A 23,969-nucleotide genomic window follows, 5' to 3' on the forward strand; every position below is an offset into this window, starting at 1 on the left:
GCAAAAAAAGAAGACTATTCTAGTTTGTAAAAGAAAAATTAGAGTTCTGCTATGATGATTTCTTTAATGACTATTCAGTTTTGTGACAAATTACCCACTGATACTGTCAAAATGCCATTTCATTTTCTAATAGAAACTTTATTTTTCTTAGAATAAGTTTTTTAAAAGCCTGAGATAAATTTAGTTTAGTTTTTATGTCCCTTCAGAAATCTTTACATGACCAATTACAAAGAAATTTTACTACTGGGGCAGGTCACATTGATGAAAATAGATTAATATTAAAGCACATGGAAATTTGGAAGAGCAAAAAAAAAAAAAGCCTTTCTTGGACTACCACCAAAGCAATTTCAAAGCACAAACATGAATATAATTTAATCATTTCCTTACGAGCAGGCTTGGCTACAGGGCTCCCAAAGTAATGATAAAAATGAAGTCACAGAGAATGTATTTTAAGAGGACCTTTACTGACAAGGGGGAGGAGGAAGAACATAGTAGTTGAATATTTTTAATCAGCTTTCCGCAGATGAATCTAAATCAAGCTCTTAGGATTCTTCCCTGTTATAACCCACTACAGAGGTTAAAGGTTGAAGCTTTCCCAGAGGTTCACTGTGCATAACAAACACTAAAAGTTCCCCAAATATAGTTTATATAAAACGGCAAAAAAGTGCTGTGGCCATTTACATCCCATAGAGTTCCATTAATACTGAACAGGGCATAAGCAGGGCAGGCAAAAGCACAAAATCTCCACATTTTCAATTAGTTTATTAACTCGTGCCTGCAAAAATTAGTGCTCTTACCCTCTTTAAAATGTCCTGTGAAAGGATGACAAAACAAATCCTTTACTGCAAACATATAGACATTTTGTCATAAATAGTGTATTTTTTTTCTAATGTATTAAAATGATTAGTGATCTTTTATTAAGCATTACAAAGGGACTTGGGCGTTCTCACTTTTGTTTGTGTGTTTTGAGCAGAGGTCCAATGAATAATTTGAGTAATTTGAGATAGTGAGCTCTGCAAGCTGGACTGGAGGAACAAGTTCAACACCCTACAGCTAACCTGGGGGAATCCTGGGGATGTACAGTCGGTGGGAGCTTGGCCGCTCTGCCAAAGCTGAAGCCTTTGGCTCTTACGCTGGGCATCTGACCTGTATGCTATGCCATGTCTGTAACTTGTCTTAAAACAACAGCAGGGACATCAGCAGGAGAGGGGGTGCTGTTGAATGAGTGTGCTGAACTGTCTAGGAAATCATCATTCCAAGTGCAGTTAGGACTCGTTCTACAACTGTCACTGATTGACCAAGAAAATAAAAAAAACCTTTTCCTTGAACTTTTTGAAACACTTAAAAAAAAAAAGTCAATATACCAGAGGTTGTTCCAGAAGGAGCCTCCAGCGTGATCAAAAAGGCGAAGAGAAACTATTGAGTTTCACTTGACCCGAGACATTGTCATCATCAGCAAACTCAATTTAAGGAGCTTTTTCTGCCCCAAGCTGTTCATACGGCATTAGAGAAGAGCAAAGGGACATTAAAGATGTTGTTGCACGTGCTGTGCAGCCTGACCAGGATCAGGGAAGAGTCGCAGGGCCTGAGGACAGAAGTCTGTTGCTCCACCACCCACCCCATCTCCAGCCACTCACCCCCCACGACATTTGCTGTGGGCACACAGGTGATGCAGAAGCCATCATCAAACACTTGAAGGTTAAAGTCTTCACAATATGATGTGAATGAAAATTTTGCTTCAGTTGGTTTTGTGAATATAGTTGGTACCTGTAAACCTGTCCTTTTCATGCTCAGGCAATCTTTGACATTACTGTGCTCTACAAATATCCAGAACTTGCTTGGCACACGATGTTGTTTCAAAAACAAGAACAGCATTGTAATTACTGTTTTGCTTTGTATGTAAGTAGTGGTAACCACAAAATATATTTAAGGCAATTTGCTGCATATGCAATTCTGTCTAGCACATAAACATCCCTCTCAAACAGAGCCTATTTCCCCACATTAGCTACCCTGGTGCACCCCCGGCTTTTTGGAGCACAAATCACCATTTCCTCTCCTCATCACTCCCTGCCTATACCAGTGCTCTCCTGTCTGTCAGTGCCTCGTTCCCTCTCCTGCAACACTTTACAGGTCTCCATCACAGACTTTACACTTCCCAAATAATAACAGATGCATAGGAGAATCTCAGCATCAGCATATGCTAAATATGCACAGTTCCTCAGTAAAGTCACCCTACAGGAAGCAAATGCAAAATACTGCCTTCCATACATATGGCACGGTCCTGGGGACCTTGTTATTAAATCATCACGCTTCACCTTTCATTTTACCTGTTTCCAGTATTCAAATGTGGCTCGAAACAGACTATGTTACTATTTCCTCATGCTGCAATTTATTACCAAGTATTTCACTCCGTGGATTGAACAGTAACAAATGAGAGCACCAATTTTTAAGCAACAACAGAGGAGCTCAATAATTATTGCAAAAGTTAACAACAGAGTCCCCATAGTCCTTGCAAAAATCTATTTGTTCATGATTCTTATTCAATCCCTAAAACAAGAATTTCAAAGAGCCCTAAATGCTGTTTTCTCTGCCTTCCAAGGCTATAACTCTACACCCTAATGATGCTTCTCCAGTTTATCAGGAGATGATGCTAGCCATGGCTAGTATCTTATCTCTGTAATCCCACAGTGTTAGGCCAAGGCTAGAGTTGTGCTACGGGTATGTAAAATGTGCTTTGCTGTGGGAAAAAATAAATGCCGTTTGGAGAAAAGGCAGAATAACTCTTAGAATAATCATGGTTGCTAGTAGCAAATATTTATTTTCCTGCAAAACAAGCAAAGCAGAAGCAACAAAAATACTTATTTTGTAAGAGCCCTTATTAACCATCAGACTGAAGGTTGATTCATACACATATTAATGTTAGATATACAATGACGAGGATGTCTGTTCAAAAGCATGTATGGCCAGTGAAAACCTCAGGAGGAGGTTTTGCTGATGATTTGGATAGACTGAAAGCTCTTTTGCGTCAAAGTAATTTGCGGCCCTACTTCTTCAACCCTTTCTACCCTCTTGGGGTATCCTTGTCTACAGAGGAGCACAGAGGAACAGCCCTGGTGGGCCAGGTGAGAGGTTGATAGAGCCCAGCATCTTCCCATCAGCCTGTTTCAATCAGCAGACACAGAGAGAAGGAGACAGAAGGCAGAGCGATGCTTCCCCAGAACATTCTCCCAGCCTCTACATGCTTGACCATCGACCTTCACCTGAGTACTATCCCCAAGAAGGTTAGTTCAGTGAAACCCCTAGTGGCTACAGACACTTTTGATGACATCTAGCATATACCCAAGCCTCAGCAAAACTCTCTGAAATGACATGCTGTGGTAGGCCAGTGCGACACTCGGAGCTAAAACTGCTCATCAGCTTCCTTCACAGCTCATGATCCCACCCTGCCAGCCCTCCCATGCAGCAGGTAACCTACAGCCATCTCATCAGGAGAAATTCATGAAGGTGAACAGGGCTCCACAGGAAGGGCAGAGCCCCCTCGTCCCTTCCCAGCCCCCAGGCAGCACTGGTGCTGCATATGCCACCTCCACCCAAAGGACAACCTTGCCAAGCCTGAAGGAACACTAGCACCAGAAAAAGAAAAGCATACCTCTTGTCCTCTGTTAAAGCTCCCATTGCATTAAGCTTTTATTTGCCTTTGTTTCAAAAATGTTCCCATCCTTACTTATTAAAGGAAACAATTGTATTTTTTTGACTGTTCAGAGAAACTGACGTGTGAAAACTGTTCTTCCTGGGACCTTTTTGTTGACATTTCAAAAGGTGCGTTTTCATCATTTTACTCTGCTCCCCTCCTCCATCATCCCCTGATGCTTTTAAAAATGCAAAGAAAAACCAATGCACCATAAGCAACAGTAACATTTACTATTCACTTCTGCTCGATATGGCAAGATCTGACAACCAGAGAGCTTTTCAGATCTCTATTTTTTTGTGGTATGGCTAAAGCTACACTTCCTCACCATAGCATATGCTGGGTTTTAATGTTAATTTTACAGTTCTTTCATTTCACTTTTTCAAACCACATCCATTTAAGCTTTTTAAGCATACATAAACACACACATGCACTAACTGTTATTAAGACCTATCCTCTAAGTGGCTAAGTATACTGCAATATTACTTCAGACAGTAGGAGAAGCTGTTCCAAACCTCCTGAGGTCTTCAGTACTTAGCAAGACCGGATTTTATGGTATACAATAGAATTGTTATTACACACCTACAGCATTCCCTCATGTGCACAGCTCCCTAATTACAGCATACAAATCACAATATTGCATGAGACGTGGCATGTTTTGTGGTGACGTCCTACGTTTGGCTTTCCCTGCTGACAGACTAGAGCCTCTGGGCAAGTTCATTACAAAAATTAAAATGATAAGAATAAAATAAAATAAATATCAGCAACTCTTTCTCAACTGTGATACCCACATGAGGGTAAATAAAGTCAGAAGTATGTCCCATTCCCCTCTGCACAACACCGATGAAGAGGTTTACAGATTTGGCCTGCTTTGCCAGCTGCAGAATGCAGTTCACGAAAAAACGCTCTAATGCTCTTTGGCACCGTAAGCACAACCCCATTTCTGGTGTTTCCAGTTAGTCTTTACACAGTCTCTTCCACAGATAAAAGGTTTATTCTTTCTCCTGTAAAAGTTCAGCCTGAGAAACACTGAGCAAGATCTTCAGCTTCAGAAAGGGGCAGGCATGTAATGCTGAAAACACCCAGCGCTAGGCAAGCTGCTCCTTCTGCCTTTATCTGTGAGCACAGGCATTTTGAAAGCGTGTATCTGCCCTAACACATCCTTCAAAGGAGTGCGGTATCTCACCGCATCAGGTATCTCACTGCACCAAGAGCCGAGCGATGGAGGCTGCCATACGCCTCAGAGATATCTATCACCCCCCTCCTGTGGCGAGGCACATGTGGATTGGCAATCAGCGGGCTTAACACGAGCTCACATGAAGCTCGAGATGTGGCCATGTACTCAGCCACACAAGCAACACAGGGTGTTCCCCAGCTTCGAAAGTAGATTACTGTGTACAGCTACATGCTTGTTTACTTGACCGAGATCCATATTTAGACATGTATACAAGTACACAGTCCTGAGCTGTTTATTCAGACAAAACTCCCACTGAATGCAGCAGGTATGTGTCTGCCTGTGCAGTTGAGAATTAAACTCTTAGATCTTCTGCAGCACCCATTTGCACATTTCTAAATCATCAAAGAAAAAGAAAAGAAAAAAAGAAAAGCAGGGAGAATATCACCATCTGACTGTGGACCTCTCCAACCGTCAGCTATGCTTGGATTCAGAGAGCACATGTACATCTCTAACATTGCCAATACACATACTATGGCTCACTTAGAAATCGAGGCTTGCAATTCTTTGCTGTGGTTGAGCCCATCTATTTTGACAATGAGTTTCTAAACCTCTTTATTCTGCACGCTGAATAAATTTCAAACTCTGTGACTTTATAATCCAAAACATTTTTTTCCTGAAATCTCTTAAAACTGCTTAGATAGATGGTTTACAGGGGGTGCAAATATTTTTTTAAAAGAAATAGACCATTGGGTCCTAAAATTTCTCTCTAACTGCTTCCATTTAGAGGAGAAACCCCTCTTCATTGACCGTGAACTATGTTCTCTAGCTGGCTAAGCGATGCTCAGCCCAACACCTTTTGTAATTCTTATGCTTCTTCCTTTATCTTAGGGCCAACCTAGCACCAGTCTACTTCTACCATGCAATTCATACTTGTATGGCTTATCCAGGACTCCAAACCCAAAAGTGAGAACAAGCTTGGTACTGGCACATAAAGTGGCTTCTCCATCACCGGCAAAAACATGTGGAGGTGAACCTGTTTTTTTCAGCACCCTTGCTGCTAGAGCTGTATGGTCAAGCCCTACTAGGAACTCTGGCTTTACATCCATCTGCCAAAAATGCAGTATATTTAATACATGTCCCCCAGAAGTGTCGGTATTCATAATACTATAAAATGGTCTGCTAGATGTCCGTAGTGTTGCCACTACTTACTTTGACAATTCTCCAAGCATTATATTAGCTAGACTGTAGTCATTAAAATGTTGATCCTAAGAACATGAGAGAATAAACCACTTTTAAATGACCAGAAAAGTTGCCTCATAACACACATTAACCAGTAAAAGTGTATTTCCCTTTAAATTAATCAGATTAATAGACAGTGTTGCAAGAAGTCATGTGTAGGCAGCATGAACTTTTCTGTCAAAGTTACTATGACAACTGGATAACCTGGATTCACAGAAGAGATGACGGTATGAGATAATTTAAACAAAATCTTGCATAACTATGCTGACTATGTCAATTCTCATGTTTTGGCTTTAAATGATTCTTCTGTTCCTTCACAGCAGATAGCATTTAACTAGAAGACCATACACAATCTGAGAACTATTACATACAAATCAGTAGTCTACTGAGTAAGTTTATGAACACACTGAAGTGACTATTTTGTAATCTTTGCTCTTCAGCTTTTCAAAACCATGCTAGGAATGGGGTTACCAAAGAACATGAGTAACAGTTCAAAAACTGCGTTTAGAAAGGGAGCCCTAGAAGGCGTCATGTCGGATGAGTGTCTTTCTGAAAATGAGTTACTGTCAAAGATCTGTAATTACACACAGTGTTATATGTATAACATTCCCTTCCAAAACATATATACAAATAATCCAGGCTAATAAATGCCAAACATTAATAAATACATTTCCTTCACCAGTAATGCTAAAATAATGCATATTTTAACAGCAGACAATTGCAGAAACAACTTGTGTGGAAGCACTAAAAATCAGCAGAATTAAAAGCTTAAACACATTGTCTTAAAATTAATGAGTTAATTAACAAATCTTAAAATTAACGTTTGGGATACTTGGAGCATATTTTCAAGGCGAACGTAAGGTCTTTTAACTACGTGGCTACTAGCAATAATGAGAATTTAACAGTGCTCGTAAAATGTACTTGTTCATCAATACACTGTTCGTGGTGCTGCCTCTCCCCCTCTTAATTATTGCCTGTATTTGTTAGAGAAATTAGAGCAACAACGGTGCATATTTCAAAGGCACAATCAATCCGAAGTCGTGCCTCATGCTTATCTCATCACGAGGCTGCAGCAGTCAACTTTTATTGCCTTCAGACATGTCGGCGTTGCCATACGCCCCCGCCGCCCGTGGTTTCCCCATGGAAGGGTGCTTCCATCGGCGTCACCGCTGGGACACCTCCTGCCACTGACATGGCTCAGCTGCACGTTTGCAGGACTGGCCGTTTAAAAAGTCAACCGTATAAACCAGGCAGTGACCAGATCAAGCCGCAGTTATACAAGAAGCAAGGAAATATTATGCAAGACCACAGGAAGTCAGAGGAGACAGCATTCTGGGCAGGCCTGGCAAGGAGTCTGTGTGAACTTCAGCTGACAAGCAAAGCTCGGTCATTGGCGCCAAATTCAGCAGAGAACATTCCCAGTGCTGCAAAGGATAACACTCCCCATGTTTTCGCCAGTGGGCTACGCTCCAGGACGCCATGTACCTGATGAAATTCAGATAAACCTGGGTTTTATTTTTCGCCAAGTCTTCACTTATTTTTAAAATTTGGAGCATATTTTTGTCCAACGTTTGTTAGAAGTGGCAAATGGTTTGTTTTCATGGCTTTGCTAATAGACCGCTTGTTCTTATGCTCCCTGTAATTTCAACTACAATAAGTGACCTACAAAGAAAACGTTTGGCAGAAGCTTCATTCTTTCCATGCATCTTGCCGATCTCTACCTCCAGGCACTCTGCTAATAGGATATGCAAGGGTTATGGATTCCTTTTCCTTTCCAATGCAGTGGCATTACAGAATGACCACTGCAAGCGGACTTGGCGCAAAAAAATGACACCCACCTTGCACAAAACTATACTATTTTAACCCGCTTCCATGCGGAAAATAACTGGGGTGGTTTTTTGTATTTTTGAGAACCATCTCATCCAGGTCCTACTTGGAGAAGACCTCCATTAAAATGCAGCAAACTATTTCCAAAATGGCTGAAAATATTGGCCTTAATCTGGCAAATGTCCATCATCTAGCAATGCACGAGTTCATAGAACTTTTATGATTTCTTCTAGGATCCACCTTTAAAACGTCAATGATAAAAAGCTGGAGGTGGGAATCCATTTTGAGGTTCACACACACACGCTGCCAATAAGCAGCGCAGCATGCAAAGCCTTACACAACATAAAACAATTACCAATTGTGATGAGTGTAGACAAAGCATTCTCAAGAGAATCTATTTTATGTTTGTAATTGCCCTCAAAAGACACACAATAGTGCTCTCCTTCCAGCAAATACATAATACAAACAAAAACCAAACAGTAGTACAGCCTTAACTGGTGATTCTGAGACATATAATAGATTGCTGGTAGATTCCGATTGCCAACACCAATGAACCAATTTTAGAAGTTTTCATCTTTACCATCGCATATGCGAACGACAAACATACACAACTCTTAACAAGAGATTCCCATCTTCCCCACAGTTCACACATGAAAAGATTCCCATAACCTACTGCTTTTGCAAAAATAATTAAATGAGCATCACAGCAACACAGGGAAGTGAAAATGTTAGTGGTGGCAACGCCTTCATTGCTACTGCCAGTATAACAATGCCCAAAATTAATCGTGAACCTGACAACCAACAGCAAACCACACACAGTTGGACCTCTCCAACCAAAGCAGACCCTGCTACAGCCGGATCCAGAGTCATAGTTGTTTCTCCAGCTGGAGACAGCAATTCCTGCCCAGCAGAAAGAAGTCCAGCTGCACTTCTCGGGGCCTGTGTCAAGCATACACTGGTGGTTTTAACGTGGCCAGTCTAAAACATCTCACAGTATCAAGTGTTAGTATTAATCATAGGCGCACAGCAGTTTCTTCATCCAAAACCAGTAAAGTCTAAGCACATTGAAACACTCGGAAATGACCAGAGAAAGGAAAAACATCTTATCTGTATCTATTTCTACCAAACAGCAATGCAAATCTCTCATGGTGAATTTTTAAAACACCACAAGGGTTAACTAGAGAACCATACTACAAAAGCAACAAGCTGTTTTGTGAACAAGGGCACTAGCAAAACCGCATTTCTCCAGGTCCTGTAGACTCCTGTTACACTGGTACCTGTGGCACAGCGAGCTGCAAGCATGGAGCTGGCTGGAGTCAGCACCCCTGAGCGGGAGCCTGTGACTTCTTCAGCCATAGGAAGTCTCTGGTCTCTACAGGGAAATGCCCTTGTGCTGCAGCCTTTCCCTGAAGCAATTACAACACTGCTCCTGAACTCCTATTCCTAGGAATTTAATATCCTTAAGATCTTTACAGCTCTGTCAGGAATAGAGACAGAGACACGCTGTAACAGTGTAAGCCTTAATTCTTTAAGAAAACAAGCTAGAAGATGATAGTTCTAATCACTGTCTCATCAACTGTTAAATCTTCTATTAAAATTTCTTTTGATGACTGCACCTCCCAGTAGCTTACCCAGCCAAAATCCTTCTCTGAACTTCCCATATGCAATTCATAGTCAGCTACAACAAACTGTAATATACCTACCACCACAAACAATAAAGTGTTTACTTTCTCCAGGGTGGAGGGAGAGATGTTTTGACTCTCAGAGGCTAGTATGTCTGTAGGTTGAAGCCTTCTCTTTATTTTCCTCCAGTACAGTAATTTCATATTCCACAGCTTCACTGTATGGCCCACAACTCCTGGTATGTGAGCAAACTAAATACTTTCAAAAACAGAGTGTACTGAAATAGATTTGCCCACCAAATATTTTCTTCTTAGAACTTCGTAAATGAGAACTCACTTCCCACACAAACAACAGTGTACAGCAGATGCTTGCTCTGCTTCCCACATACCTGAGTGTTTGACCATTTCATTTGCTTAATTCATCAGCTAACAGAAGTAGAACCCAAGTGAAATGACCATGAAATTCCCTTTTAAGAGGGATAAAGGTTCACACTACACACAGTTTATATCCTATCTTTCTCAAAGGCATTTTAACAAAGTGGTACCCAGAGGTCTCAGGCAGGAAATGAACCCCATTTTGATAAAAGTTCTAGACACATTATCAGACTTCAAAGGTTTTGGGGCTGGAGTTATTTTGGTACAAAAGCCAGAGCACTCAATCTGTTAAGTAAGGTACAAATAGAAACTAAGAAACCTGACCAACAGGAGCACCCAGCTCAACGTACAAATGACTCGGTAGGCTCATACCATGGCTGTAACCTCCTCAAAATGCAATACAACATGAAATCTTTTCATGCTTGCACTGTATTCATCACATCAACTCCCTCCAAAAGAACGCTCTATAATGACTTCATGTTGGGATGATTTGTTCTTAAAGCTTTTAACATGTCAGGCTGCAGACACACTTCCTCTTTCAGCTCAGTCTTTAGGTGGACCTCTGCTCCACATTAGCCACCACTGCACCCGAAATCCTTACTGTGACCTGAAATGCAGACTTTGCTCCCTGATCATTTTATTCCCTGGGTGGAAGGGGCACTGAAAAGTCACTACTTTTTGAATAAACACCGTTTGCTGTGTCATCCACCTCCTTTAAAAAAATTAAAAAAAAAAAAAAAGTCAGACAGCAATAGCGCTGATCACTGTAGTTCATTGCTTCATGCTTGCCTTTAGAGCAGCTGGAATTTAGTTACACCATGTTTATGGTGACGTTTAGGTTTGGGGGGTGGGGGATGTTGTCCTAAGATTTGGCAGGCAAAGGGAAAGGAGCAGCACTACACTGATAACACAGCTTCTTGCATTATCTTCTTCAGGGCCTGCGTATACAGTATGCAAAGCTGCCAATTAAAGCCTGTATAAAATGTTTAGCTTTTCTCAATGCCTTTTCTTTACACCAAAGAACATGCCTGCTCCCTCTTCAGGCCTGCCCTGCCACCCGCACGCAGGAGAAGCCTTAACGTGAATGAAGATCCACAGGCTTCAGTCTATGCAGTCTATGTGAAGGAGCTTGCATACACTAACCTCTAAACCCATGTCAGATTAACCCCGTAATTCAGCACTGTTCTCCTTTCTTACAGCTCTCAGTTCAAAAGAACTGACAGCAAATGATTGCTGGCTGAAACCCTACTGAACTCCCCATCTCTAGGAAAGACTGGTTTTGGTGTGATGGTCAAACCCTCCTTTTTGTTTCACCACAAGCTGCTCTCTTGCCTACTTCATGATGAAATCTGAAAGAATAAGGGGTTTTATAATCTCCCAGACACTTTCAGGGCGTTGCAATCCCCTACCACCACCACCCCATGTCCTCAATTGCTTCGGGCATCTAAATTGCATATGGATCTCATACAACAGGAGAGCCAAATTCAGAGGTGAAGCAAAGGAAGGTGCAGGTCACCCATCAACAGGTGGGTGTAACCTACATATTGAGGGATAATATGGTGTGGTGCAGTAAAGAAAGCAATTAACTAGGCAATGTAAGAAGAGCAAGAGATAACCAAACTCCTTCCATATGACAACTCCCTGTTTAAAAATTTTCAAGTTAGGTTTATCACACAAGCTTCTTGCCAACATCACTACAGCATTGTGTTAGGCACAGAAATAGAAAGTCCCTACTTTTAAAAGTTTACAGTCTAAATAAATCAGACACACAAAGGGTGGAAGGAAGGATATACTACCATCCCAGTTTTACAGACCAGGGAGCAAGGATGATGACCGACATCAGCCACCCCATCCACACTACATTACCAACCCAACACCACCAGTCCCCAGCAGGACAAAGAGCTGGGGCCGGGTGAGCAGGGCCTTTGGAGAGGGTGTTGGAGGGGAAAGGAGATGGGAGACACAGCTGCAGAGGCCAGAACCGCTTGCCAAAGATGCTGTTCAGCGGCCAGGTCAGCAACCAGACACAGCTTTCACAACCAGCTCCACCGAGAGTGGCAAACAAACTCAAAGAGACAGAATCCAAGAAACAGTTTTATTCAGCTTCACTGCGCTTTGGCCCACGTCCCCATGCAAAAGAGGCTTTGTTCGGGCCAGCCGTGCAGTTAAACAAAAATAGGATTGGGGGGTTTGTTTTTCTTAAATGGGAAATAATGGGTGTTTCAAAACATAGCATTAAGTTTCCCTCAAGCTATCTGCTTTTGCTTCGATCTCATTTTCAAGCCAGCACATGCCTAAGCGAATGAGATAGTCTCCTTTTGTGAATCATTGGTAACATAAATACGGTTTTGCTATTATGTAAAAGCCAGTAGCAGCATTAAGACAACTTGAGCATTGGAAGGATGTTCCCATAAAAACGTCTCTTTAATTAGTAATAGCAATAAATACATCCTTCAAATAATTTTCAGGGGGCAAACCAAGAACTAGAGTTATTAACAGTAACTGAGAATCTTACAGCTGTTGCACATAAACAGCCTACCAACAACTGAACCAAGCTATGTTCCACCACTCAAATGATAAATCTGCCTCCAAATCATGCATGTAGAAGTGCTGTGTTAAGCAATAAAGGGGGCCAACCCCCACAAATGTCTACCTTTTCTTAAAAGTGTAAGTAATGCTATTTTGTTAAGACTGGGCATCATCATCTTGGCCAGATAGGGTATTGGTTTCCATCTCTGCAAGTGAAGGTCACCTATCTCATGTGCAAAAGTTGGCAGATTCCAACCCTCTGAATTCCCCGACGTATGAGTCAGCTTAAAGGATGATAGGAAATGGGTCTCCTGGGTCAATATGGGGATATACTGGAAGAAGTAAACCAAGACCTACATTTGTCATGGATTTCCTTTGCAACAGAGGTTCCCTTTAAGGAGAGATGGGAAAACCCAGGGACAGCCAGAGCCAACAGTAGGCAAAGCCCTGCTGCTCCTCCAAAGACAGCTCTTCTCTCCTGGTAAAGGCAATGTGCAGAGGCTGTTCTCAAAGGCTTACCCCTTTCCAAAGGCTTTCCCCTTCAGAGAACTGAGCAAATGCAGCCTTTCCAGAAGAATCACCTGGCAAAAACTCTACAGGAAAAATACCCAAAGCATTTCCACCAATTTCCAGTCTTCTCTCACGGGTTATGAAACACACTGGAGGCAACTAAGTCCTTCGTAAAAATCCTGGAGCATAGCTGTAATTGGTCACTGGGTTTATATACCAGAAAAATACTGCCTAAAGAGTCGTGGCATGATAAAGCCACTTTATGTTGAATTTCTTCTCACACATGTATGTACAATGCTGTCATTCCATGGTTCATTCAAAAACCATTTTTGTTCTAAGCAAGCTTCATATCAGCTTTAAGTCAATACTCTCCATAATTACCTAAGAATCTGAAGATACTGTCATTGCCATCAGCTGACAAGTGTATTATTTCATCATAATGGCACATAAAAATCTAGCCAGACACAACAACGTATAAAATCTCCTAAGACGTTCTGGTATTTACAACAAGTATTGGATACAAATTGTACGACAGGTAAAAGTTTGGCACATTCCTAGCAACAATCCCCATTTAACAAATGTAGAAATACAGAGGGGGTGGGGTTTTTTCTAGGTGTTTGTGAATGTCACAAAGATCTTTGACCTATTGTGACAGCAAGTACCCAATAACACCAAGAATTTACTGGCAGAGAGGGCGATACAATTGTGAATGAATGGACAGGGCTTGAAGACCAATACCAGCCAGGAGAATGTCCCAAACACAATGAATGAATAGGGCTGCTTTGTAGTTTATCATACAAATGCAAGTGTGAACGACAACTGTGATACCAAGAGTTTTTAAGTACCTTTTTATGGCAGTCAAGACCTTAGATATGCTAATGACTGAAACAAAATACAAGGAATGTTCTTTAAAGCATACTTCTACTAGCTTAATAAAGAACTGCCTAATAAGCATCCACTTCATACCTCCTTCAGCTTATTACTTAAGCAAATATTTATCTTACAAGCACATTAATAATCTTAAAGGAAAAATACTATACAGTAACTTTTGAACAATATTAGACAACTTGCACCAAAATCTTCAACTCTTAATGGCTTTTTCCCAGTGCTAAGATATTAAAAAGTTGATAAGGCCTCCGACACTACAAATTAGCAACAGCTTTCCCTTTTAAGAAAAGAAGTGCAACAGGGCACCATTTTTTAGATTTCATGCAACTTATTCAGGCCACTGCATGGCTTCTTAAACTGAAGTCATTCAGCAAATCACCTTCTGTGTATTAAATAATATATACTATGGGACTCAGCAGCTGACTATCTAAAGAAAATGTGTGTACTAGGCCAAAGGTGGATATCACCCAGGATCACTATATTGCAAGATATTATTATATCTGTTACTTAAAGCAATAGCTTTTCTGGGAAAGGCAAACATTTCTATCTCTCACTGGACGTAGGCAGGTTTTCAAGAATGCGATTCTGAAATTATCAGTCCTTCGAGAACAACAAAGTCAGAAATTCTGCCACATGCATTTTCACCTCTCCCACATTTTGACTTTCTTGTTTGTCAGATCAGGAGCCAATAATGTGGGCCAGGGGGTGGGGAGGGCCTTTATTGCTGCATTTTAGATTGTACTACTGCCTTTAAAATGCTGTTCACATAACCAAAGCTAGAGAAGACCTTTGTCATCGCCAAGTCACACTTCCTCTCTAACCCAATCCAAAGACGACTAAATATTTTCATCAGACCTGGTAATTTGTTTAATTGGTTGCAGTTTTTGAAAGACAGACTGCTTTGAGTTCAAGGCCTCAAGTTATAAGGTCTTCATGAGTAGTGTAAAAGGAATACCTAATATTTTGCTTTAGCAGATAAACTAATAAGAGTCTTCCTGAAAGGAAGACAGGAATTTGATTCAGGTCAAGCCACTAAAACAGATTCATGTATCTGACTTGTGGCTTTCAGTAAAACAAAGAAGATCTGGAATAAAAACCCAATTGAGTCAAACATCAGAAAAGAAAGAAAAAAAATCTTGAACTTAAGTGATCTTTAGCCTCTTCTTAAGTATCATTCAAATGAAATTTAAAACATCGTTTTAGATTAACAAAGCAGCGCAACACAGGAATTCAGAAAGTTTATTAAAATTAAGTCAAATCTAAACTGTTTCAACACTCTCCAAATGTTTTGACAATTTCTCAATCCCATCCCTTCATTTTAGTCTAACACTAACTCTTGTTTCCCCTGTGCACGGGAAGTGATTTTCCAAGAAATTTTTTTTTTTTTTTTTTTTTACAGGAAACATTCACTCCTCCAACTGCATCTGCAGCCCTTCCAATGCTCAGTAACCCATTGTTAAAAACTTGCACCTTAGATCTTACCTTCATTTGCCTAACTCTAACCAAATGTATTTTGATATATTAGATAATGAATAACAAATGAGTAACAAATATTTACAATAGATTAAGTTCACGTTTCAGTAGTTCCAAATAGTTTCTAAATGATCCTGGTAATCTTATTACACATACACCTTCACACAGACTGCTTGCTATCAAGTGCCATAAGTTACACCCACATGATTCATCCATTAGGAGAGTGGCTCAGTTTAAAAAAAAAAAACACCACCAAAAAAAACACACCACCACAAAACCCAACCCCCTCCATATCTCTTCTAATTTTAGCCTCTCCTTAGATAACACAATTTCCTGAAACAAAAAGAGAGGGTCAGACTGCCCACACTCTTCCAGCTCCAAAATGTTATTTGTAGAAGTAGTTGAACATAGGCATTAATTCATAGCCAAATATAAAGGATATAAAGGGATGCTGCAGTGCTCCAGCTTTCTGTTCTGCCGGGGCTGCGGAGAAGGAGGTGAAAGCAACAGGGACTGAGTGATTTTTGGAAAAATATTGAGGCAGACAACAGATCACACTGTAGGACTTGGCACCAATGTCTTTTCTATAGAAATAACCCAGTAGGACAACCCACTAGAGCATGGGACTCAAGGCCGGGAATACACCATCACCCCACATCCCCCACCACTATGGCTCTGGCTTCCAGGGACAGCCTCCAGGCCAAAAGAGACAGCTAAGATGTTATGCTGGTCACTGGTCATGGGCACGGCGGCGTGGAAGGTGAGAAACAGCGTCTCATGGGATATATTGGCCATTGGTGCAACCCTCCCCGCAGCAGGAGCGAGCTAATGGCCACCCCAGTACGAGTGCGCCCAGAAGAAAGTCTTGTTTTCGGTTCAAAGAAACTTAAGGTCAGGCCGACATCAGCCCAGATCAATAAGAAATAGCACCATCTGCCCACCACCTATTTCATAAACACATCCTTTGTTTTACAGATCTGAAGGACTGAAGCAGATACTCAGAGAGGAGTCATCGTTCTGTTAACTTCACCTTCATTTTGGTACACTGTAAAATGAGCACCACGTTCATAGAGCAAATGGTGACCTAATCGCCACTACACCTAGTTGGGAAAACTAGCAGAGGAGACATATTAGTTGCTGTGAGTTATCTTAAGACCACGGCAGGGCAATAACTCTTAAGCTTACTGATGATGTAGTAAAAAAACAAACAAACCCCACAGCCAAATCCCATACATGGCCGCAGCCCAGTTGTTCTCTCCATCACAATCCTGCTTTACAGCCTGTCTGCATTCTGGCCTGGGTCTTTTATTCATGTAGGTCACAGATGTGACAGGCCTCAAGAAGTGAGGACAAGGCATGGGCAAGACACATTTTGAGGGACGCCTTTACTTCTCCTATATCTTCTTGGAAACATCAAAAAGCTGTTGAGATCTTTTTGGGGAACAGCTTGGTTCTACAGATAACTCCACAAATACTTGACATGAAAACATATGCTATTAAAAGTCTCTTTGCTTGAAAGCAGATCACTATATAAATACATACACAGCAGAACGAAGAAGCATTTGTAACTTGGGAGATGGTTCAACATAGTTGCATTAGGAATGAAAAACACCAAGGAGCCATACTGTCCTGGTTTTGTCCCTCTTAAGAGCAAAAACAAAGTAAGAAAAGAGGTTTTTCCTCCTGCCTAGATGCACAGAACTCGTTCATAACGCTGCAATAAGCCAGCATTAACTGCAGACCCACAGGGTAACATAAAGCATCTGTAAGGTTTCTGAATTTTTCAGACTATCTTTTTGGAGGCAACACCCTAAACATTCCCCTAACCAAAGAAAACTGCTGATTCCACATATTTGTGCACAGAGAAAGGGTCAAGACCAGGACTCTACTTTGACTGAAGATCAGACATAAAAATCCAACTAAAGCAACTTTGCATCTTGTCTGTCAAAGCATTTAATGAGTTTCTATAGAATAGAATATTGAATATTTGCTGTGTCATGTAATGTAATGGACAGAGAAGCATAATGGATATGTTATCCTTCTCCAAACTCTTTGTAATTACAGTCAGGTAAATTAAATTACAAGTCTAGCTGTTTTAAGTCCTAAATATGCACATTTAATCAGAATTTATTATGGTAGATTTTGTTTCAGCTAAATTTTCTAGACCTAAATAAAGTTGCCAAGAAAAGAACCAAAATTATAATTAGATTTGAGCTCAAGTAGTAAAAATCGTAATTAAATGAGAGTTACTTTGGAACATTAGTTATTTATCAGCCAATTGGCCTGATATACTTCATTAAACTACTTTCCAAATGCACAGTAAAATAGTTTCCCATTTTACCTACTTCAGAAAGAGTCTCCATTAAAACTAACCTGGTAAATTCAAGAAAGCTGTTATTTTTTCTTATATAAGCAGTCAAGATTTTATAATCAGCAGATAACTACTTTATTATCTTGCCTTTTAAGCAAATGGAGCACAAGATTGACAAAGGAGAAAAAAAAAACAGATGCAAAATGATCATACTTGTACTTTCGCCTAATTTAAAGGAAGGGTTCTTGTCACCTTGTGCCAGCTACTGGGAGTAAAATTGTTTATGACTACGAAGATATACAGGCACTATGAATATTGGAGTAATTTACAGAATAGCATTTCACAAATAACTTTAGATGAATAAAAATACTCCATATATCCAATTATTTTTAAATATGACCTGCCTTTGTATTGCTTATTTCCTTACTCTAATGTTTATCCTAATTCTCCGTTTTAAAAAGGTAATCTATTTGAAAATCATAGCAAAAAGTTCAACACTTACAGAGTTCTTCCCCCACTACACCTAACAGCAGCTCCTACTTGGAACCTGAAAACAAACATACTTCATGTTTATGAATCCACCATAATAAAAAAATATTATAGAATGGCAGAGAGATCAATTTTGATACTCATGATGGGTCTCCTAAATTAACAGCATAACCCCAAAACTTCTATTAGCAGAGTACTTCCAATATGCAAGATATTCCCAATGACCCAAACAGGATAAACAAGACGGAAGACGACCGACATCAGAAGATGAAGTGAAAAGAACATGACAAAGAAAGGTGCTGTTATACTAAGGGTTGTTAGACTGTTAACCTGCTCTTGCGCTAAACATGAGCGGAGCCGGCCCTTGCAGTGTCCCTGCAAAGCACAAATCCTCAGAAGCCCAGATAGCTTTGGGAGGGCGGTGCACACCAGGAAGCATTTGCATTGCACACCACTCCAAAGGTGAAAGCCATTCAGCCTTTATTTTGCTCAAATGCTTTGGCTCCATAGAGGTGAAGCCACAGCAGCTGGGCAGAAGTCAAGCTTTTCTAAGTAGGCCAGGATGCCAAGCCAGAGCTCAGGCCAACCTCTGCTACATGCCACTGCGGGCAAAGGGAGACAAGGCACGCGTGCAGCCTGTCGTTCCTCATTCACATGCCCTTGGGCCACCCTCTTGTAGAAATGCCCTTTCCACATCCATAGAAATACAGCAAAAGTGGCGAATGCAGAAACCAGAGGGGCAAAATTAGAGTATGATGAGTACAATCTGCCAGAGCCATTCAATAAGACTTGCAAGCTACGAAGCACTCACATTTCTAGTGCTGAAACGTAAGTCAAAATTTCTTAATGCACTATAAACATGTGCTAAACAGGCAATTTCAACAGATTGTTCGTCGTGAATTCAGGAGATTACATTTCCTTTTGGTAACTCCAAATAAGAAAAATTGCAAGGGCAGATGTTAACATAGAACCAAACAGGAGTAAATTAAATGTGCGGGCTACACGTGGGGAGATGTTGAGCAATAACAAAACTTGGAGAATTTTTTCATTAAGTCGAGTAATCTGTGCAATAGTCTGCCAAGGAAAGCGTTCAAAGCTCCGTCAGCTGAAGTACATAAAGTGAGGTTTACAAGAATATAAGAAACAACGTACGTTGGCAAGTGGATGGACAAGATCATCTAATTCACCACTGTCACAGAGTAACAGGCAAGATGTAGTATACCTGCTGACAGTAGTGACATACCTTAAAACAGAAAGCATATCAGGTAGAACACAACCAAGACTGTAGGTTTCCTGAAATCTGCAGTTTAACACCTTGGCACATCCAAACGCTCACATTTCCTGGCATCCATTATGAGCGAGCGACTACCTGAGTTCTGGGAGAGCGGTGCAGTCAGGACTGTTTCCTCATCCTGAGGAGAAGCAGCCAAGAGTGACCTCAGCTTGGCAGAATCACTCTCCTGAAGTAAAGGTCAGTGAAAATCGAGGCACGAAGTGTCTCATTAGAGGGGCTCAACATCCAATAAAGTCCAAAGTGAAAGGGTAATTTAAAGCGGTTTGTTACCTACTCAATAACTGGGGGGAATCACGTTTGCTTACTATCTGGACCAGAAGAAGTTAAACTGATGCATCCTTAGGGTGACAAAACAGTACTGTCTAATTATACAGGGACCACTAGTACAGAGTCTCCCTGAGCTACAGAACTGGGGGGTAGGGTGGGTTTTCATACTACTGGAAAACCAACACAAAAATCCTCAGACAACACAACTGAAAAGGTGAAGTCAAATGATGGATCCTACTCAGTGGTACCTGATTTTTCCTGAGCCTGGTTTCAAACTTCTCTCAACGATACGCTGCTGTCTATCCAGAACAGACCATTTAACACACCATCCATTCCTAATAAAATAACTATGTCCCTCAAATAATTCAAAAACACATGTTGACTAAATAATTAAAAACCACACCAAGATATTCTACAAGACTGCCCTAATTAAATTGGAACCAATCTATTAATTGACATTGTACTGCACAATGATCACAGATATTTTTTTCCTTAGCTTTTATTATTTTGCCAAAATGTGTTTTACTGTTTTACTACTCCTTTTCCCAGTTTCTAATTATTACTGTTCTAGGAAACATCAGACTTTGTATTTAAGACTTTGTAGATAACGATTTTTTTTTAATTAAGTTGAAATAATAATCATATTAATCTCAGCTCAGTATCTTGGACTAACTTTAAACAGGGAAATCATCCTATTGGAAGCGTTAGAACATTTGTTCCAAAGGAAGCAACTGCTCTTTTTCTACTGAAAAAGAGAGCTTCAAATGAGAACCTGAGGATACTCTTCAACTTAAATGGGCCATTAAAAGAATCAAATATTATCTTCCATAGTGCATCTGTTTGACAGTAAGACAACTGCTCCTCTAAATATATGGCCCAGAGCTGCCTGCAAATCTGGTAAACCAGATTACCCCCACCACCTTTTCTCCCTGAAATTGATTTATAAATGCTATTAGCGAGTCAGGTTAAAGTTCCTAGCTGCATATCTGGATGGAGATCAAGCAAATAATACAACAACCGTTGAACTCAAGGCAATAAATCTATTCTATAATAGTATTGGAAAATTTAGGGGAAAAAAAACCTTACTTGAACAGGCTACATAGGGTACATCCCCAGTGGGGACGTACACACAGGGAGTCACAAGCAAGCTGTCTTAAATCCCTCATTTTACAGACACCCTCCCAGTTCTTCCACAAGCATTCATTTACACAACAATTGCATGAACCAGGTAACAGCCTACTCCTGAGAGAGACAGAAAACTGTCACCGGAATGTCACCGAGATTTACGTAAAATCAGCGTTCACACTTTACTCCTGTGAAGTTTCTACGTTGTATCTGAAGAATATTTCCACAAAGCACTTCAACGTGCTGTCCTCCAAGATTAGGCAGCGCTCAATCCCTCACTGTGTTGAAAATAAGAGGTTAAAACTGAAGAGATTAAGCGTGCCTCATTAAAAAGAGGCGATACAATGAACCCAGTGTATTTTCAATATGTACGCTATTTCATTCTTCTCATTCCTATAAATTACTATATCATGTTTTTATAACTACATTGTAGTGTACTATAATTTTTTACTGTCCTGTTCAGCACAAGGAGACACAAAACGTACCCGTATTTTACACCCTGCACTGAAGATTGATACCTAGAACAAAATACACTTGAGGCAATTGTTTAACCTTAATACACTAGCGTTTGATAAACTGGGGCTAGCTACGTGGAAAATGTATGGTTTATACTACAGTACTTCCCCTATTACATTGGCACAGGGTGACTCAATAAAAAAGGAGCTATTAGACAAACCAAAAAAAAAAAAGTTTAGTGCATCACCAACTGGAAAGTACACATGACAAGTAACAAGATAAAATTCTTAGTCTGTAAATCACATCGTTTATGAACATAACCTATCGTGAGAACAGTGACCTGAGCCAGTAATAGAGGCAGCCTTGTGACCGCCTGCTGTATAAAACAGACCAAAAAAATATCCTGTTACGAGACTTTGTGGAGGTTTATTCACTTGCTTAGCCTTCACCATGTCAGCGCCCTCATCTCATCCACGGGAATAATTTATAGGCTTGGAACCACACGACTAGATACTTCCCTCAATCCCCACCTGTAACTTCTGTGTTAGGGATAATGAGTTTTACGTTGACGTCGAACCTCAAGAACCAAGGAAAAATACACTCTTTGACACAACTACGAAAAAACTATTAAGTTCCTCTTATTCCATTTGGGAGGTTGGTTATGGCCGTAGGGAAAGGTCTACCTTTACACCCTCCTCGAAGCGCAGCACCCTGCGCGGCGCCCCTGCAGCCAAGCCCGCTGCTGACAGCTGCGGATCTTCCAGAACCGCAGGAGATGCCAGTCCCCCGCAGAACGCGGCCAGCTTCTTGGGCTGGAGCGAGGATGTGTCGAAACCTATCGGTTTTACACAATTAGTAAGCGTTTACCTCTCCTGTCAATTACATCCACGCGACTTTAATTATGAAACGTGTTCTGCTAAGGCGGCTACCCCACCTTCCTCGACTGGAAACCAATTTCCTAATAACTAGCTCCTAATTGATACTAGGCGAAGAGCCCTGCCGTAACGCCCTTTAGAGCCATCCCGCACCGGCAGGCTGCCCGGGGGCGCAGCCGGCCGTGCCCGCCCGCCGCACCTGCCCGCCCCGCGGGGCCGGGGCCGGGGCCGGGGCCGCCTTCGCTCCCGGTGGCGGCCGCTCGGGACGCGGCGGCCGGGGCAGGGACCGCTCCCCGCAGCGGCGGCGGCTCCTGCCAGGGCGCTGCTCGCCGCGGTGCCGCCCGGCGGGGGCAGCTCCCCCGGGCAGGCGCTCCCCGGCCCGGCCGCCGCTCTTCCCCCGGCGGAGGAGTTCGGGCTGCCCCGGCGGAGCCCGGCGCTGCCCCCCTGCCCGGGCCGGGCGAACGAACTCCCGCCGCAGCCGGTCCCCGCAAAGGCTCCAGGTCCGGAGCCCGGGCAGAGGCGCGGCGGCGGGAGGCGAGGCCGGGCCGTCCCGCCGGGAGTGCCGCCCTCGGCCCCTGCCCGCGGGGAGTCCCGCCGCGGCCCCACGCGGGACGGCGCTGCCGCGGGCGAAGCGGGAGGAGAAGGAGGGCGACGAAGCGGCCCGAGCAGCCGAGAGCCTCGCCCACGGCCCCCCTCACCTTTTCTTCTCCTTGTCAGCTGTCATCGCGGCGGCTGCCGGCTCTGCGCCGCCTCTCGGGCCGGGCGGGCCGGGGCGGGCTCAGCACCTGCCCGCGGGACGGAGCTCGGCGGGCGGCGGCGGCGGGGAGGGCCGGAGGTCCGGGGTGCGGTTCGGCCGGGTCGCCCCCGAGGCGGGCGTACAGTCTCAGGACACTGCCGAGGATTGTACGGCCCGCCCGGGGGAGGCGGCGGCTGGGGCGCGGGGCAGGAGCGGCGCGGCGGCGGCGGGCTGTGCGGCTCGGCGCCGCCCGCAGAAAGTTCTCACTTTAAACCTTGGGCCGCCGCCGGCCGCGGGGGCAGGGCCGGCCCCTCCGCCCCGGACCCGGCCCGGCCCGGCCCGGCCCCGCCGCCGCCGCCGCGCCCGCCAATGGGGGCCGGCGGGGCGCCGCCGCCGCGCCCCGGCCTCCCCGCCCCCGGCACCGGCACCGGCCTCGGCCTGCCCGGCGGGGGGTCGGCGGGGCCCCCCGCCCCACCGGCACCGCTCCGGCTCCGGCGGGGGCGCCTCTTTCTCCGACAGACACCCTTTTATTTTTTCCTTTCGGTTGTTTAACTTTCTTTCCCTTCTCCCCCCATAAGGCGTTTTCACCGCGGTAGCTCCTAGCGCGCCCCGTCGGTGCGACCCTAGGGGCGGGGGGCGCCGCCGCACCTGCCCCGCCGCCACCGCGAAGCGCCCGCCGCGCTGCCGGGGGGACCCGGGGCGCCTCCGGCCTGCGTCCCTGCTTAGAAAAGGGGTGCGCTGCCTGCGCCCCTTGGGCGCTCAGCGCAGCCCGGACGCGGGATAAAAAAATTTAAAACTTTAAACATTCAAAGGCAGCAAGCGCGCCGCAGGGCTGGCGCTCGCAGCAAGGACGGTGCTGGCTTCGGACTATTGAGCTATCCCCCTCGTGTTTCAGCTCCCGTCACACACAGAGGGGAGGGCGGGCGGCAGCCATCGGGGTTAAAGGGATGTGCAAAGGTGCTGGACGATCGCGCTTCTGCCACCCTCGTGGGACTTCCTTCCACGCCCTGGTTTTTCAGTTTTATTTTCTATGTCATGCTGCATATTTCGACTTACACGTTCTTAAAACTCCTCGTTGTTGACACGCA

General features: G+C 43.2%; 1 protein-coding gene across 1 annotated transcript in view; it reads right to left on the minus strand.

Moving 5' to 3' along the window:
- EPAS1 (endothelial PAS domain protein 1) overlaps window positions 1–23,193 on the minus strand; it is a 78,506-nt gene extending 55,313 nt beyond the window's left edge. Inside the window, exon 1 of the mRNA XM_064446070.1 lies at window positions 22,844–23,193. Coding sequence (XP_064302140.1) covers window positions 22,844–22,869 — 26 coding nt within the window. The 5' untranslated portion in view covers window positions 22,870–23,193. The remainder of the gene's footprint in view (window positions 1–22,843) is intronic.
- Between the last annotated feature and the right edge of the window lie 776 nt (window positions 23,194–23,969).

This window comes from Phalacrocorax carbo, chromosome 3 (assembly GCF_963921805.1).
Source record: "Phalacrocorax carbo chromosome 3, bPhaCar2.1, whole genome shotgun sequence".
NCBI lineage: Eukaryota > Metazoa > Chordata > Aves > Suliformes > Phalacrocoracidae > Phalacrocorax > Phalacrocorax carbo.